At 42.6% G+C, this 18,631-nt stretch overlaps 1 protein-coding gene across 1 annotated transcript in view; it reads right to left on the reverse strand.

Moving 5' to 3' along the window:
• LOC126108579 (zinc metalloproteinase nas-4-like) overlaps positions 1-18,631 on the reverse strand; it is a 107,724-nt gene that overhangs the window by 19,304 nt on the left and 69,789 nt on the right. Inside the window, 1 exon segment of the mRNA XM_049913906.1 lies at positions 13,666-13,734. Coding sequence (XP_049769863.1) covers positions 13,666-13,734 — 69 coding nt within the window.

Here is an 18,631-nt window from a genome sequence, read left to right on the forward strand (position 1 = left end):
TAAAGAATTCAGTAATAACATTGCCGTTACATGAACCTTAAATGCACTTAAAAGTAATTTTAGGTTCATAGGGTGCGTGTAACACAGCAAGTTATTACGGGATGACATTCGTTGCAGTAAGGCACACAGCCATCTTGTACGGTGGCTGCAGGATGGCTTTGTTTTTTTTTTTTTTTTTTCACTTTGCTCACAGCATAGCTGACGCTACCTGCCGTGAGAATTGCATAGCGTAACATTCAGTTGATACGAAGATTCATACCCTTTACTAATCTAAATAATCCATATTAGTTATTATCAGATTTTGGTACACAGCCTTTTGTTATTAATGGAATGACGCTGTCGAAATTTCAAATTTTTATTTATTACAGTTCTGGAGATAAAGTGTATTATCCAAAAGTCCTAAAACCTACGCTTGTTTTTTAAAACCAAGTTAGGAACAGTAACAGATTGACTTTCATTATAATTTGAAGCATTACAAAGTTGTCAGTCCATAAAAATTAATTAATTAGAATTTTCTTTTTAAAACTTTAGTCACTTTGCATTACATAATACAAAAATCGGTCAAAATTATTATTTTATTATATTTTGTTGTGTGAGTGCGTGATAATGATTGAGAGAGTGTATGTGGGACATACGTTAAAATCTAATATTTCATTTTACGTAAAACCTTGTACAAACGAACCGTGGGAAAGTTATGTTGCAACCACGATTCAGGTGACGTATGTCTGTGTGAGCATGCTTTTGTATAAAAGCAGCCAGAATGGCAGTTAGAGGCGGAATTAGTTTATCAATTTGAAGAATATTTCGCACTTTGTTTATTTTGATTAAACATAATACAAGAAATTGAAGTTTTGCTGACATTAATTACTATCAAATTAGTGATTGGATAAGGCAAGATTTTCCACTAGAATGATCAGGAAGCAATGTTCTGTTTGGCCGTTTAGATCAACAGCCAATCAGAATTGAGCCGTTCCCGTGCAAATAGGGGCGTGGTCAGACAGGAGAGTACCTCGATAGAGCAGCTTGCTAGCCAGCCTATGGGTAAGACGATGTTAGACCGCTCCTTAAAAATATTCTGTAAGATCAGGAGATAGTGAGCTAATTTCGGTTCGAACATATCGTGACTGAAGCGGCGGGAGTTACGAACATTTTAATGAAAATTTGGTGTTTCTAAGTTAAATAGTTTCAGAGATAGGAGGGTGTCAACTTTCTGGTCGTAGTAACAATTCTGCGTGGCGTGCTCTCTATGAAATACTCTGGCGAGCACTTCTTACGAAGAAGACCACTGAAACGACCGAATGTTTAACTCGCAAATAGTTGTGAGTCTGTGGTTGGTACAACGTAAAAATTAGTCGGGTCGGACTTGCTAAAATTCTGCCTGCTTTTCGAGTGAATATTTGTTATACAGACAGTGAACTTTCAATGATAATGTTTCACCATATTAAATACGGACTTGATACCCATTTCATGTGTTTCAATACAAATAAAAAACAGAGTTAATCTAATTTTAAATGCTTTTCTGCAAGTAGACTGAATATCCCGAACGCCCGATTTTTTAATCATGAACTTTCAGGAAGTGACTTTCAACTAGTTACGCGGCCTCTGTGTGGTAGGTATTAGGTAGTGGTTTCATCGATGCTGCTTTACACTGCCTACCACGTCTATGCTACCACAGAGTGAAGGGACATCGAGAAGAATCCTATCGAGGTAGGTGGACTGAACGATAGCATTAAAAACAACACAGACGACCGACCCCGCCCCATCGCAGGTGGTAGTATTGAGAGTGCAATGGGAATTCCACAGTTAATTGCAGAGGAGAGAGCGGATATGTGGATAGAGTACGTTGAAGGGGAATATTTGTCTCATGTGATAGAAGAAGAAACAGGAATCGATTTTGAAGAGCTAGGGGACCCAGTACTAGAATCAGAGTTTAAGATTACTTTGGTGGACAAGATAACATTCCATCAGAATTTATATAATCATTGGCAATAAAGTGACTATTCACATCAGTGTGTAGAATGTATAGGTCTGGCGACGTAGCATCTGAACACTGGAAAAATGTTATCCACACAATTCCGAAACTGCAAGAGCTGACAAGTGCAAGAATTACAACAGCTCATGCATCAAAGTTACTTACAAGAATAATATACAGGAGAATGGGGAAGAAAATTGAGGACGTGTTACATGATGATCAGTTTAGCTTTAGGAAAGGTAAAGGCACCAGACAGGCAATTCTGACATTGTGATTGATAAAGGAAGCAAGGCTAAAGAAAAATAAAAGCACCTCCATAGGATTTGTGAATCTGGCAAAAGCGTTCAACAGTGTAAAATGGTGCAAGATGTTCGAAATTCTGGCAAGCTATAGGGAGATACGGCTAATATACAATATGTAGTAGAGGCAAGAGCGTACAATAAGAGTGGAAGACCAAGAACATAGTATTGGGATTAAAAAGGATGTAACCTTTGGCCCCTACTATTCAATATATACATCGCAGAAGCAATGATGGAAATAAAAGATAGGTTCAGAAGTGGGACTAAAATTCAAGGTGAAAGGATATGGATGATACGATTCGCTGATGACATTGCTGTTCTGAGTGAAAGTGAAGAAGAATTAAATGATCTGATGAACGGAATGAACAGTCTAATGAGTACAGAACATGGATTCAGAGTAAATCGAAGAAAACGAAAGTAATGAGAAGTAGCAGAAATGAGAACAGCGAGAAACTTAACATCAGAATTGATGGTCACGAAGTAGATGAAGTTACGGAATTCTGCTACCTATGCAGCAAAATAACCAATGACGGACGGAGCAAGGAGGACATAAAAAGCAGGCTAGTACCGGCAAAAAGGGCATTCCTGAGCCAGAGAAGTCTACTAGTATGAAACATAAGCCTTAATTTGGGGAAGAAATTTCTGGGAATGTACGTATGGGGCACATCATTGACTGTGGGAAAACCGAAAAGGAAGAGAATAGAAGCATTCGAGAGGTGTCGCTAGAAAAGAAAGTAGAAAATAGGTGGACTGATAAAGTCAGGAATGAGGAGGTTCCTCACAGAATCGGAGAAAAAAGAAATGTATGGAAAAAAACTGACAAGGAGAAGGGACAGCATGATAGGACCTTTGACAAGAGGTCAGGGAATGACTTCCATGGTACTACAGGGACCTGTAGAGGGCAAAAGCTGTAGACAAGGACAGAAATTGGAATATGTCCAGCATATAATTGAGGACACAGGTTGCAAGTGATACTCTGAGATGAAGAGGTTGGCACAGGTAGAGGAATTCGTGGCAGGCAACATCAAACCAGTCAGAAGACAGACGACTAAAAAATAAAAATAAAAAAATAGTTACCTTATTTCGTTGCAAAGCGACGCTGAGCGTATTTATTTCTCCAAAGAAATCCATTTGGTGTAGTATTTTTGAATACATACAGTATACGTTATTTTGGTGCGGTCAGGAAGAAACATTGAGCGGTAGGAGAGCTTTACGACGACGCTACTCTCCACCAGCAGCAGCTGTGGTACACGTGAGATCCTTTACTTCGCACACATCCGATTCCTGATATAACGTGATCTACTATCTTCAAACTGTCTGCTCTCAGCCCTGTCCAAATGTGCTGTCTGTGGCTTGAAAGGATCTCGGGCGATGCGTCTGGTGCTGTGGTGGAACTTGCAGCTCAGTAAGTTCATATCTACTTGTATGAGGGCTCGACGCCGGAGGCCAGCATCTTGCCCGCTCGCTTACCCTACAGTCCACGGTTTGAGGTTGAGGTTTCCTGAGGTGCGCATGCTTTGTCCGCTGCACGTTTATGTTGCAGGGGGCTCTGGTTGTCACCTTTCCCTGCGAGGACGTCACAGCCCTTTCCCATTTAGGTAGGCACCGCTTTTCTTATAAAAGAATGTATAAGCTGGCGAGCCACTACAGGTCTCCACAGTCGCAAATGAAGATGGCGAGCAGGTGTATCGTTGAAATTTTGTGTGGCTTCCACAAACCCCGTCTGGCACAACACCTGAGAACTTCAAAATCAGTTATGTTAGAAAACATAATTTTTGTGCAAGGACGTACTATTCAGACCACAAAATGATATTCGCAGGCTTCATATAGGTCAGAATCTATTGAACCGAGTATCATTATAGTCACATCACTGGTATCTATCCACTTATGAGAATAGCGATAGCACTCACATGCATGAAATGAACAGCTGGCAGAGAGATCAAGTGTTTGAGAGGCTTGTCTTATATCTCTGAGCAAAGAACGCGTCACGCTCCGGCATACCTTCAACAACAGGCTCCCATAAAAATTGGAGCCAGTCAGTGACAAAGTACGTATGGCCCCTTTAACTAAGAAAAGAAACCACTCAGGGCAATGCCTTATCTATGTTATACAGGGTGTTACAAAAAGGTACGGCCGAACTTTCAGGAAACATTCCTCACACACAAATAAAGAAAAGATGTTATGTGGACATGTGTCCGGAAACGCTTAATTTCTATGTTAGAGCTCATTTCTGTTTTGTCAGTATGTACTGTACTTCCTCGATTCACCGCCAGTTGGCCCAATTGAAGGAAGGTAATGTTGACTTCGGTGCTTGTGTTGACATGCGACTCATAGCTCTACAGTACTAGCATCAAGCACATCAGTACGTAGCATCAACAGGTTAGTGATCATCACGAACGTGGTTTTCCAGTCAGTGCAATGTTTACAAATGCGGAATTGGCAGATGCCCATTTGATGTATGGATTAGCACGGGGCAATAGCCGTGGCGCGGTACGTTTGTATCGAGACAGATTTCCAGAACGAAGGTGTCCCGACAGGAAGACATTCGAAGCAATTGATCGGCGTCTTAGGGAGCACGGAACGTTCCAGCCTATGACTCGCGACTGGGGAAGACCTAGAACGACGAGGACACCTGCAATGGACGAGGCAATTCTTCGTGCAGTTGACGATAACCCTAATGTCAGCGTCAGAGAAGTTGCTGCTGTACAAGGTAACGTTGACCACGTCACTGTATGGAGAGTGCTACGGGAGAACCAGTTGTTTCCGTACCATGTACAGCGTGTGCAGGCACTATCAGCAGCTGATTGGCCTCCACGGGTACACTTCTGCGAATGGTTCATCCAACATTGTGTCAATCCTCATTTCAGTGCAAATGTTCTCTTTACGGATGAGATTTCATTCCAACGTGATCAAATTGTAAATTTTTACAATCAACATGTGTGGGCTGACGACAATCCGCACGCAATTGTGCAATCACGTCATCAACACAGATTTTCTGTGAACGTTTGGGCAGGCATTGTTGGTGATGTCTTGATTGGGCCCCATGTTCTTCCACCTATGCTCAATGGAGCACGTTGTCATGATTTCATACGGGATAATCTACCTGTGCTGCTAGAACATGTGCCTTTACAAGTACGACACAACATGTTCATGCACGATAGAGCTCCTGCACATTTCAGTCGAAGTGTTCGTACGCTTCTCAACAACAGATTCGGTAACCGATGGATTGGTAGAGGCGGACCAATTCCATGGCCTCCACGCTCTCCTGACCTCAACCCTCTTGACTTTCATTTATGGGGGCATTTGTAAGCTCTTGTCTAAGCAACCCCGGTACCAAATGAAGAGACTCTACGTGCTCTTATTGTGGACGGCTGTGATACAATGCGCCATTCTCCAGGGCTGCATCAGTGCATCAGGGATTCCATGCGACGGAGGGTGGATGCATGTATCCTCGCTAACGGAGGACGTTTTGAACATTTCCTGTAACAAAGTGTTTGAAGTCACGCTGGTACGTTCTGTTGCTGTGTGTTTCCATTCCATGATTAATGTGATTTGAAGAGAAGTAATAAAATGAGCTCTAACATGGAAAGTAAGCGTTTCCGGACATATGTCCACATAACATATTTTCTTTCTTTGTATGTGAGGAATGTTTCCTGAAACTTTGGCCGTACCTTTCTGTAACACCCTGTAGAAGCCGGGGCACGTGCCCAGGAGACAGTTTCCGTCTGGACGAGGTTTAGTGACAACTGAATGAAATGAGTAAGGGCTATAGTAGGAAATAGGAGGAAGGAGAAGAAATAGAAGAAGGGAGTGTGCTATAGGGCAGTCAGATATAAAGGGTGCTGAGAAGGATATCAAGAAGAGACTCTCATTGGACTGTGCTGAGCGAGAGTATCTTAAGACCTACATTTCCTTGGTAAGGAGATGTTTTTGTCTTATTCTCGACTTGAAGGTGGAGGCCAAGAACGCCATCGTAACTAAATGCAAACAGTATATTCTGTGTTTAGTATTTTGTTGATTACAACACAACAGTTATCAGCAATAAAACAGTGAAAACGGAATCGTGTTACTGTTGTAAACAGAGCGATTTTGGAGAGTGTGTTGTTCCATGCTGTGAATTGCTTGAAAAAACAATGACTGAAATGTGCACCTTTTACTTCATTATAAAGTCATGTTGAACTCAATAAAGGAATAAGCAGACTGAGCAACTGCGAAAGGGGAGACGTCGGCAGTGTGGTGGCGCGCCACGTAGGCGTTTCCCCGTGGATTACACCGGCTACGCCACTGGGCACTCATTCAGAGTTTAACGCCCTATCGATCTCTAAGTAATTAAAGATGGAACGTGTGGTCGCATTACATGACGATGGAGCGGGTTATTGGCTGAGAATGTTTTAAAGGAACCATTCCGCCATTCAAGTAAGTGAGTTAGGGATGCCGCGAAATCCTGCATCTTGGAGGGTGGTTGAAGATTTGAACTTACTCTTTCCGACTATGAGTCCATTACCTTAATCATAACGTCATCTTACTCTGTAAAGTACACTTTAATATGACTTTTGTTAGTGCTGCTTACTAAAATAAGTGAGATAAAGAAAATATTTTCCTTTTAATCCAGATTTTGGATTGTTACTAGCTCCAGTCAAATCATATAGCTTTTCCTCGCTTTTCTCAAACATTTGTTGTTGGATTCATTACCGGCAGGGCGCCTTGGCCGCTGATTTCTCCAGTCACTGTACATTATAAGCAATGTGAAGTTATATTATACAGAAACATTATTGTGGACATTAAATTACATCTTCGTCGGTACCTCGTATAGTGTGACAAGCATAATGAAATTGTAAACACTTACTTGAAGTTCTGTTAGTGTTATTTATTTGCTCACAAACCGGTTTTCGGTTTCTTAGGCCAGCATCGAGTGAAAACAAAACGTCTCAACTTCGAATAAAATGGCGTGTGACGTACACAGATTTTACAGATTCGAGGTTTTTACAAATATAGGCACAACATAAACAAATTAAAATAAGAATTTAACAGAGAAGAAAAAAAGTAACCTCGCGTTCTGTGCCACATTTTCATTGACTTCGAGTATTTCCATTAGTGTCATCTCTTAACGGTATCTAGATAGTCACACTATACATCACATGACTCTTTTCTGGTAAAACGTATTTTCACAAAAGTCGAATCTATTTTCCCTAGGATCCAGCTACTCTCATATTATGAGAACCAAATTATCACAGCTCTGCCTGACAGATCAACATATAGTTTTCGCCAGTTCTTGCAGTCGACCATACATACCCCAATTTGTCCCAAAGGTATGATTACATTTGAATATTTTGAATATTACCTTGGCGATGTTACTTGTAATATGCACGACTAAAACTGCAAGATTTTACCCTTTTTTGTATGGCTATATGAAAGTTTGACAACTCCTGGAACAGAGCACCAGTTTTTGTCATTACCCACTGGTTTATGTTGGCTAGCAAACAGAAGTAATATGATTTCACTAAATTTGATTCTTTGAACATTATCAGTCGGTTCATAGCTATAGCCATTGCAGAGCACAATGAGTCTGATTGTTCACAATTATTTTCGGAAGGCAGTTTTCATATAATGGAGAAGATACATGTGGCCATGCTCTTTCAAATGGAAAGCTACATGTTAGTGATTTTCTGAGTGCTGCTAGCCTGCAGCGAATATAACGTCGCTGTTTTTTATAAATACAAAAAAAGAGTTTCTTTGTGTTGGTGTTTGTATTAAAGTCCGAGAAATTTATAGAACAACTTCATAGCTCATTGTGCAATGACTGAATAATATTGGTATTTAATGTTGAAACAATGTTTTTAATTGTCGAGTTGCACCTGCACACTAGCACAGCACATTATCCATATCTGAGACAGTATTTAATTTTGCATTTCATGGGTGCTTTATGTAAGAAAACTTATTCAAAGTTATGTACGAAAATTTCAGACAGTGTGAGACTGAAAGGGAAAGTCATGGGTAGGTTATGAGACAATCTATAGAAGAGTTCTCAGACTGGAAAGAATTATGTTATACGCATTTTTGAATACCAAATATTAATCATCTAATTCTATTTGACTTCTTGTAGATATGTGAAAAAAAGTCGGCAGATATATTAACGCACTCATCAGTAGGTAATTCGTAAGTAAGCTAGAGGTGTTAGAAGTTCGGAACTGGATGACACATTATATCTTTAGCTTTATCCATTAGAGGTATGGAGTTTCTGACAACAAACATGGGAGGGAAATCCAAGAAGAACCAATTCACCACTTTTCTTTGTAGTGATGTGTTCTAGCTCCTTCACAAATAACAATGAGCAGAGAAGAATGACAGTACTGGGCGTGTTACAAATGTAAATGTAAAATTTTGTTCCCTAGAGTTTCGTAAATCCACTCATTTGCTTTCAGACTAGAATAGTAAGTAAGTGTAGGTATAAAATTTTGTTAAGAACCAAAGGAGGCGGCTAAGTGGGGCGTGTCTGCCGACTACACAACGGCACCCTAATTCAATTTCAACACGGGTGACCCGAAGTACAAATAAGCTGTGAACTTATTTCATCAGACTGTGAGAGAGGGAAGCCAAGAACAACCGATTCAGCACTTCAACAGCAGTACGGAACAGACAGAACGTGCTCCTGTATGTATCTATGTATGTATTAACCCGGGGACCTAGAAACGGCGGAGAGGCTTCGTCCCGCCGTAGCCCTCAGTGGTCCACAACCCCGCAAGAGGCCGCAGCTGTCCACCTACCCAACTGCCGCCTCACACCGAACTCACGGTTATTGTGCGGTTCGGCCCACAGTGGACCCCCCAAGGAACGTCTCTTACCAGACGAGTGTAACCCCAAATGTTTGCATGGTAGAATAGTTATGGTGTATGCATACGTGGAAACGGTGTTTGTGCAGCAATCGCCGACACAGTGTGTCTAAGGCGGAACAAGGGGAACCAGCCCCCATTCACCGAGGTAGGTGGAAAACTGCCTCAAAAACCATCCACAGGCTAGCAGGCACACCAGACCTCGACACTAATCCACCGGACGGATTCGTGCCGGGGACCGGTGCGCCTTCCCGCCCGGGAAGCAGCGCGTTAGACCGCGCGGCTAGCCGAGCAGGCTACGTGCTACTTTAATGAGGCTAAATATAGTAACTTTACTTAGAGATGCCACAAGAACGCCTTTCAGGAGGCAAACTTCTCGTAAAGGAACGCTCTGAAACCCTGAAGTTAAACACTAGATCAGCCAAGAGCACTGACAGGCTCAGAAAACGAGGGCACAATCGATTACCAGTGTAAAGAGGGCGAGAGGGGTTGAGGGGAAGCACGTCATCTCCTGATACAAAACCTGTGCCCTCCTCAAGCTCACTGTCAGAGTTGGGCCATTGCACCTGCGTTACGAATGCCGGTGGAAGACCAGTTCGTTTAAGATGCAGGATACTCTGGTGAATTCAAAAAGTGTCTACAAGCTTCCAACAACTTGTCCACTGCTGCAAATCCACAGCAGCCCGACGGGGCAGAGGACTTCTGACTTGCAAACCGCATTTCGTCCGGTTACAATGTGACAGACTGACGATAGAGGCTGGGCCGATCTTCTGTGGATGAAGAACAGATCCGTCCGTCTGCAAGACGTTCGACTTAGGTGCTGAGCGCCTGTGTCGCCGGTACTGCGACAGTACAAGTACCACCTTAGCGGCTGCGTGCTTCGACCGCCATTGGGGCTGTCCTTCCTGTTGCTGCTGGGCCTTCTGCCTCCACGCCTTCTCGACAACCGACATCACGGATGTGTAGATTTTTGAAGCTGAGAGCCAAAGCGCAGCTTCAATGTTGGAGAGCGCTTGCACTCTGACGAGCGCCCACGGCGACGCCATGCTGCTGAGACCCACGGCTGCTGCATCCTCCTGCAACGGGGCTGCGGCAAACACCTTAGGCATCGTCAGCACCTGTGCTCAGCAAGTTCCTCGCCGGACACTGACGTGCTGTCCGCGCTTTCAAGCAGCGCAGACTCAGTGCGGTCGCTGCTAGGCAGCGCCGGGAAGAAGACGGATTGTAAAACTCTCGCCAATAAATGATTGTCAATTGAATGACGTTTCATTGGCGGCCCGGTCCTCTACAGGATAACTCACCCCCGCTCTGCACTCGACCTCTTGACAACAACGCGACCCCGGCTCGGGATTGGAGTCAGAAGTGGAGGAGACACGTATTCTCCGGTTGCGGACATTCAGTTGTCAACTGATGATGACCTCCGAAGCCGAACACCTGATTATGGATAAATAAAATTGCGGAATATCAGAAAGTGCTTGCTTTCCTGTTCTCTTTAAAATCGTTCAACCCATTCGTCGCTGCTCACGCCTTAATTTCGGCTTTCGAGCTTTGCATTCACTGAAAATCTTCTCAGGTATTTACAGTTGTCCGTTCTTTGGAATGTCAAATCTTTGACTACTGGTAGCATCTTTTCGTTCTCCATCTTATTGATGTCCAGGTGATTTCTCCTCCCCTGACTAATTTAGGGTTGTGCCTTTAATGCCATACCTTTGTATGTAGTATCCACGTAACGAGGTTTTATCTACTTTCAGTTATTGGTACACTGACATCTGCAAACGCAAGGGGGAATAGAATCACTATCAAATGTTTATTATTATTCATTGCAATTAATAATTAGCCGATAACGTAGCTATATGATCCGTGAATATGTGAGAACGCTGCATTAAAAACTTACAGTATTGCAGTAGTCGTATGTCATAAAATTTATATAAATAAAAATCCAAGAAGAAGGGAGCCATAGACTTTAATACCCCCATGCAACTCCCCTTCCTTCATCCCATGGGACACTGAAGACAGCTTTTGGATTTAATTGAGGATATTGACGCGAAGATTGATAGTCAGGAACTGTACGCTACCAACTCACTTCACTTTACCGGCCAAATATTGATGAATAAGTTCTTTTTCTTCACCTAGAGACGAACCAGTAATTCTCAGCGCAACCTTGCGACTACGACATACATATATCTGTGATGGAAGCATGTGTTCATTTGCGCAGGCAGGACCTGTGAGAGGTGAGCTGAGACAAGAAATTAACGAAAAACTTTCATGGAAAATCCGTCCAGTGTACGCAGACCTAGTTGTTTTCTCAATTTCGATCTTACCACCAGCCATCACTATTAAGTAATTCCTGTAATCATTGTCATCTACATCATAATTGTGGTACTTACGTTTTAGTGAGTGGCTGAAAAGCTTCCCCCTCTCCCCCACCCTCCCACCTCCATTTGATCCGTTATGAAGCTGTGAGGGGGGCATAATGATCCTCAGTAGGGAATATTTGAGAGGGGGGTTTCCAATTCTGTCGTTACCTTAAAACCAATGGAAATACTCTATAAAACTTTGTACGCAAGCGGAGGATTGTAGGTATTTTTAATATGTATCTGCCTTTCTCCAATCCATTCAACTTCTTCTCCAGATTCGTTTAATTCTGGTGCCACACATTTCTGTGAGGATTCATTATTCGCATAATGAAGACGTAACGAGGAATATAATGTACACAGCGTCAACTAGACTAACATTTCTGAAATATCATGTATTCATGTAGTAGTAGAATTTACAGTTAACGTACTTCATCTACTATAATGATAACTTACTAATTTTAGTAAGTTTACATTACCATAGATGAAGTACATTAACTGCACATATTAATAATAACAACAATAACAATAATTGACACAATTATGGAGACATCATATTCCAGAAATGTCAGTCTAGTTAGCACCGTGTTCAGTACATTCCTCGTTACGTCTTTTACAATTAGTTGTGTCTGGTTAGATGGAACCGATCGAGGTAAGGATTTGGATAATGTCATCACACTGGTTTTTGTTACTGTACTACTGCCCTGCCGATATACCGAAAATTATGTCGAACGTTCGAGTATCAGGTGTACAAATTGTTTCATTCCGCTGTGTTTTAATCATTTCACTGAAACTCCACATTTGTACTTCGAAGACGAATAAGGGAAGAACGTACGACAGAAAGCAACTACTGTTTTTGCAAAACATGGCTTTGTAACTTCTCCATGCGGTAACAGGTATTGTCTTAAGCAAACGTTTAGCTTTTCGTTTCACAATATCTAACATATGAGTTTTGGGAATCTGCTGCACATAACTCCTTTAACAAGGATTTTTTTCGGCAACTCGTGCATCTAAAATCCATTCGTTATCCTTCAAACTTGTAAATACAGAACTTGGAACGGACAGAACTTCATATTTTAAAATAATTTTTTTTCGATTATAGCCGTTCGATGTGGGGAACTCCACTTGTAAGGAACGTATGAAACATGCAGTAATAAAACACCGTAACTTGATAACTATTTAGTATCAGAAACATCCGTTACACAATAAAGCTTAACTCCTTTGTACACTGACTTTTCGTTACATCTTTAACATTGCTGAATCTTCTGGCTACCTTATTTAGCGTCCTTGTCTACACATACAAAAAAAAAATTGCTTACGTCGTATCAGCTGTCTCCTCCCAGAAGAGACATAATGAAAACAATTTCAGATTAGATCGAGCCTACAAGATAACGACTTAAGTAGCATTTATTTCTTGCTACTGAGAATTATGTGTAAAACTACGTAATACATTCAAGCATAATATTGCGAAAAACTGCAGGATTCAAAGATTTCTCTCTTTTAACACAATACTAAATGCGTCGATAAACGCGCTCCAGTGAAGATAATGATGTTAGTTGATCACAGCACAAGAAATAAAAATGTCACAGGAAATGGTTGCATGATATCAGTCAGAACATTCCGTAACCAATTAGCAGAGTTCAGTAGGAGCAGGCTTGAAATGCTGCCCAGCCGTGCACATTCGGTATACCGCGACGTCTCTAACACCCTGAGGTGAATGACCGAGCCGCGCGGGGTAGTCGCACGGTGTAGGGCGCCTTGCCACGGTCCGCGCGGCTCCCCCAGTCGGAGGTTTGAGTCCTCCCTCGGGCATGGGTGTGTGTGTTGTGCTTGGCGTAAATTAGTTTAAGTTAGATTGAGTAGTGTGTAGGCCTAAGGATCGATGACCTCAGCAGTTGGTCCCATAGGAACTTAACTTAAACTTCCAAATTGAATGACCGAACGGCTCTTCGACAAAGCCATGGTAGCCATCCTTTCGGTCCTGAGGGAGCAATGTCGGTGCTTCACCTTTAATAACATTGACAGGATGTGAAGCTCTGTCGCTTCTTGCAAACTACAGACATTGCGCGATTGCTTTCTGTCTCATTGCGTAAGAGTTGTGCACATAAGCTGATACTTAAATTTATATATGCTGTGTATAACTTGGAAACATCATATTACACAGTAAGATGAAAGCGCTGCTATCTGTCAGGTTTTTATATTAGACTTACCAGTGTCATACGGCAGGCCGAGGCTTTGTGCTATGTGCCAACCATGCTTCTTGAACTGGGGCTCATAACCTGCGACAAAGTAAAACGGGCAAAGATAGTCATGCTCACTCTTTGTGTAAATAGTAGTTAGACTATTGGTTTTTTAAGTTATCAGTGTTTAGACTGGTATGCTGTGTTTCCTACCTTGGGTTGACCTCTTCGTCACAACGTCACATCTACAACACTCTATAATCTAAATTCTTCATTTGTGTGGCCATCGCGACCGTAGTTGTTTTACAATTCTTGAGGGTATTTTTGTTCTGTCGTAAAATGAGTGACTTTTTTCACCGGACGCGTTTCGCTTGATTGCGGTAAAACATTACCAGTGGTCTGTAATTAAATTATTTACATTTTGATTTGCAACAAAAATACACTCAAGAGTTGTAAAGCAACTGCAGACACAATGGCCACACAACGAACTGTTTTTCGATCTGAAGGCAAATCAAAATATAAATAACTTAATTACAGACCACTGATAATGCTTTACGTCAATAAAGGGAAACGCGCTTGGTGAAACAAATCACGCATTTTTGTAGTTGTAACGACAGAACAAAAATACCCTCAAGCTCTATAATCTCTTCTAGTCTCGGTTTACTTGCGGTATTTATCTCTTGCACTGCTCCTCCCAGTGCAGGTTAATCTTCTTGGATGTCTCACTAACCTGTCTCTTCTTCTGGTAGTTGCTCTCCATCTATTTCTATCCTCACACTTTCCTTTTAGCAGGTTGTCTATCCACTAAAGTTTTTAACGCTCTTTGACAGCATCGCACTTCAAATGCTTCCAGTTCCTCATTCTCCTGACTACCAGGATCAGCTTTCACACGACGCTGTGCTCAGAACGTACACTTGCAGAAACTTCCTATATGATATCATTAGCGCTCTTTAACACAAGAAAGCTCTCCTCCTCTGCACCATCTGACTGCTTATACCTTCGTTGCTTCTGCTCTTCTGTGTAATCTCGATTCGTAGACTGGAGGATACTTCCACAACTGAGACATTATCAGTTCCGAGGTTAAGCAACTTATTATGCTCCTTTCTCCTAGTCTTCATCACTTTTGCCTTTGTTCCGTCTATCCTTAAGCGACATGACGCATAAAGTATGCTTCGGGTATGCTATGTCATCTGAAAATCTTAGCGTTTTTAACTATTCCCCGGAACTTGTAATTGCGTTATGAAACGCTTCCTGACTTCCTTGGTTTCTTCTTCGACGCCCAATTTAAACAACAGTGGTGATAAGCTGTAATCCTGGCTTGCACACTTCTTAAGGCGAACCTGTCTCTTTTGACCTTCTATAATTACACCTATGTCTTTCGTGTACGTTGTGTATTATTCGTCTGTCTCCATACTTTAGCCGTAATCTTCTGAGGATGGTGAATACCTTATTTCACCATACATTAACGAAAGCTTCCTCCACATCAACAAATGCTAGGAGAGTATCCTTATCTTGTCTGCCTTCCCTAGCCGAGTGGTTAGTCAGTCTGCATGTCGTAACAGTTGTGCGCAGACCAGCCGCGTTTCATTGCTGTCTGCTGTCAACAACACTGCCATAGGTGAGTTAAGCGCCTTGCTATTGTAGACAGCAAGTATTCAATTTAAGGAGATTTGTTGTATAATGCTATAATGTCACTACCAACACGAATACACATATTGAAAGAAAAGTTAGACTATAACTATATGCGACCGAATCCTAGCCCCAAGAACCGATTAAAATCACTTTTGAGTACATAGTACGCATCCATGATTCACCACAACCTGAGCCAGCAATCAAAACCTGCCACAAGACAATCTGAAAACATAACCGGAAGATCGTCTCCAAAAACGAAGGAGAATTAGAAGCGGCATATAGCCCACCAAGGCACTGAACACATAGGTGAACTACTATGTAAGCAAGCTAAAAGACTACGAAATGCATCCGCAAATTGCACATACGATTTTACAACGGCTACACCAACTGCTAACATATGAAAATTTGTGCTGGACCAGGACTCTAGTAAATCGTATAGCCGTTGTATAAAGGTAGTCGCAATATGTGGATGCAACATTGGTCGAACTCTACCGACACTGTAAATTCAGACACTGCACTAATGTAAAGCTCAAAGAGTCGGAAACAAACAGATGGAGCAAACCTCTGGAAAGACAACATGACAACAGGTGTGCTAAACGCAATTCAGAGCGAAGAAAGACTTTCCTCCTTAAGTGCAACTGGCAGGATGTTTGCAGGAAGGAAAAACTTCGGCCCTGACCATAAAGAGAATAATTCCACAGGCCAACGATGGAAAAACTTTTTTGCTGATAATACCTTATTCTTATGTTTTTTAGGGTGGGAAATCCAAATATGATACTTAAAAATCTGTATCACCCACCATTTTTTCACATTTTACAGTTAAAGTTATTAAATTAAGCGATTTTTTTAAAGAATTTAACAGCTTTTATCTGGTTAAAATAATCTAAAAAAAAAGGAGGTGTAATGAATGTAGATGACGTTGGTAGCACTGCTGAAAAACATTTTCTGGCAAAAAAAAGGGTCTGTAACACCGAAAACGCAGGATGCATGGCACCTGCTACCGATATGTAAATTTCTTTTTAATTGTATGTAAATATTTGTAATTTAAATGCTTTCTTTTAATAAGTAAGGACATTGCTTCACTGTATGTCTACATTTAGGTAAAAGTCTGTTGACGTTTCATTTTATTTATCTGTGTTTTACTGTGAAACTTATAAGCACTGGGAAAAAGGCGAAGGAATTGTCATTTGCATCGACTAGCAACGATAATAGCAGTGCTTGTGCGTTATAAAATCTTTCGGTAGGAGGTTGTTGCGCAGAGCGCGCAGAGAGAGCGGGTATTCTGGTATTTAATTCTGTTCAGGTCAGTAAAAAAAAAGGGCTCAGTTGTTCAGACAATAATATGAAATCCAATTTGAAAACTGAGTAGCTGCAAAGTAAAAAGTGCTTGCCTTTCTCTAAATTTCTTTGATGACGTTATGTTGAGATCTCTGAAAGTCACTGTTCACGTAACGAAGTTCAATACTAACATACAGCTTAAGTGGATATTTTCAAATCATTACTCGATTGCCTTTTTCAAAATTTAATGACAAACTTAACGTAAAAGTGACTTCTCAGTTTTCTTTATCATTACATACTTAAAATTAGTGTCAAAAAACGTGTCATCCTTCAGTTGCCACGTCAGTGTTTAATAATAAATGTTTTTCTTTCCCATCATCTTGTACAGAATTTTGGATGTAAATCGCCCTTGTGGGATGGCGACCGTAATTATTTCCTTTTCGTTCATTAGTGTAACTTTTGGATTCATGATCAGTGGTACCCCGTTTCCGTACAGTGTTGTTCGTGAGTGAATGCACAAAATAACTTCCATTTTTCCAAATTGTAGCCCTGTTCAATTTACTAAAAATACACTCCTGGAAATTGAAATAAGAACACCGTGAATTCATTGTCCCAGGAAGGGGAAACTTTATTGACACATTCCTGGGGTCAGATACATCACATGATCACACTGACAGAACCACAGGCACATAGACACAGGCAACAGAGCATGCACAATGTCGGCACTAGTACAGTGTATATCCACCTTTCGCAGCAATCCAGGCTGCTATTCTCCCATGGAGACGATCGTAGAGATGCTGGATGTAGTCCTGTGAAACGGCTTGCCATGCCATTTCCATCTGGCGCCTCAGTTGGACCAGCGTTCGTGCTGGACGTGCAGACCGCGTGAGACGACGCTTCATCCAGTCCCAAACATGCTCAATGGGGGACAGATCCGGAGATCTTGCTGGCCAGGGTAGTTGACTTACACCTTCTAGAGCACGTTGGGTGGCACGGGATACATGCGGACGTGCGTTGTCCTGTTGGAACAGCAAGTTCCCTTGCCGGTCTAGGAATGGTAGAACGATGGGTTCGATGACGGTTTGGATGTACCGTGCACTATTCAGTGTCCCCTCGACGATCACCAGTGGTGTACGGCCAGTGTAGGAGATCGCTCCCCACACCATGATGCCGGGTGTTGGCCCTGTGTGCCTCGGTCGTATGCAGTCCTGATTGTGGCGCTCACCTGCACGGCGCCAAACACGCATACGACCATCATTGGCACCAAGGCAGAAGCGACTCTCATCGCTGAAGACGACACGTCTCCATTCGTCCCTCCATTCACGCCTGTCGCGACACCACTGGAGGCGGGCAGCACGATGTTGGGGCGTGAGCGGAAGACGGCCTAACGGTGTGCGGGACCGTAGCCCAGCTTCATGGAGACGGTTGCGAATGGTCATCGCCGATACCCCAGGAGCAACAGTGTCCCTAATTTGCTGGGAAGTGGCGGTGCGGTCCCCTACGGCACTGCGTAGGATCCTACGGTCTTGGCGTGCATCCGTGCGTCGCTGCGGTCCGGTCCCAGGTCGACGGGCACGTGCACCTTCCGCCGACCACTGGCGACAACATCGATGTACTGTGGAGACCTCACGCCCCACGTGTTGAGCAATTCGGCGGTACGTCCACCCGGCCTCCCGCATGCCCACTATATGCCCTCGCTCAAAGTCCGTCAACTGCACATACGGTTCACGTCCACGCTGTCGCGGCATGCTACCAGTGTTAAAGACTGCGATGGAGCTCCGTATGCCACGGCAAACTGGCTGACACTGACGGCGGCGGTGCACAAATGCTGCGCAGCTAGCGCCATTCGACGGCCAACACCGCGGTTCCTGGTGTGTCCGCTGTGCCGTGCGTGTGATCATTGCTTGTACAGCCCTCTCGCAGTGTCCGGAGCAAGTATGGTGGGTCTGACACACCGGTGTCAATGTGTTCTTTTTTCCATTTCCAGGAGTGTAGAAAAAGTAATTAGACTTTCCTATCAGTAAGATCGGTTGTACACTTACCCTTTAGTTATTGGTATTAATTCTTCAGGAAAGATAGCCTTATG

This window comes from Schistocerca cancellata, chromosome 1, assembly GCF_023864275.1.
Source record: "Schistocerca cancellata isolate TAMUIC-IGC-003103 chromosome 1, iqSchCanc2.1, whole genome shotgun sequence".
Taxonomy (NCBI): Eukaryota; Metazoa; Arthropoda; class Insecta; order Orthoptera; family Acrididae; genus Schistocerca; species Schistocerca cancellata.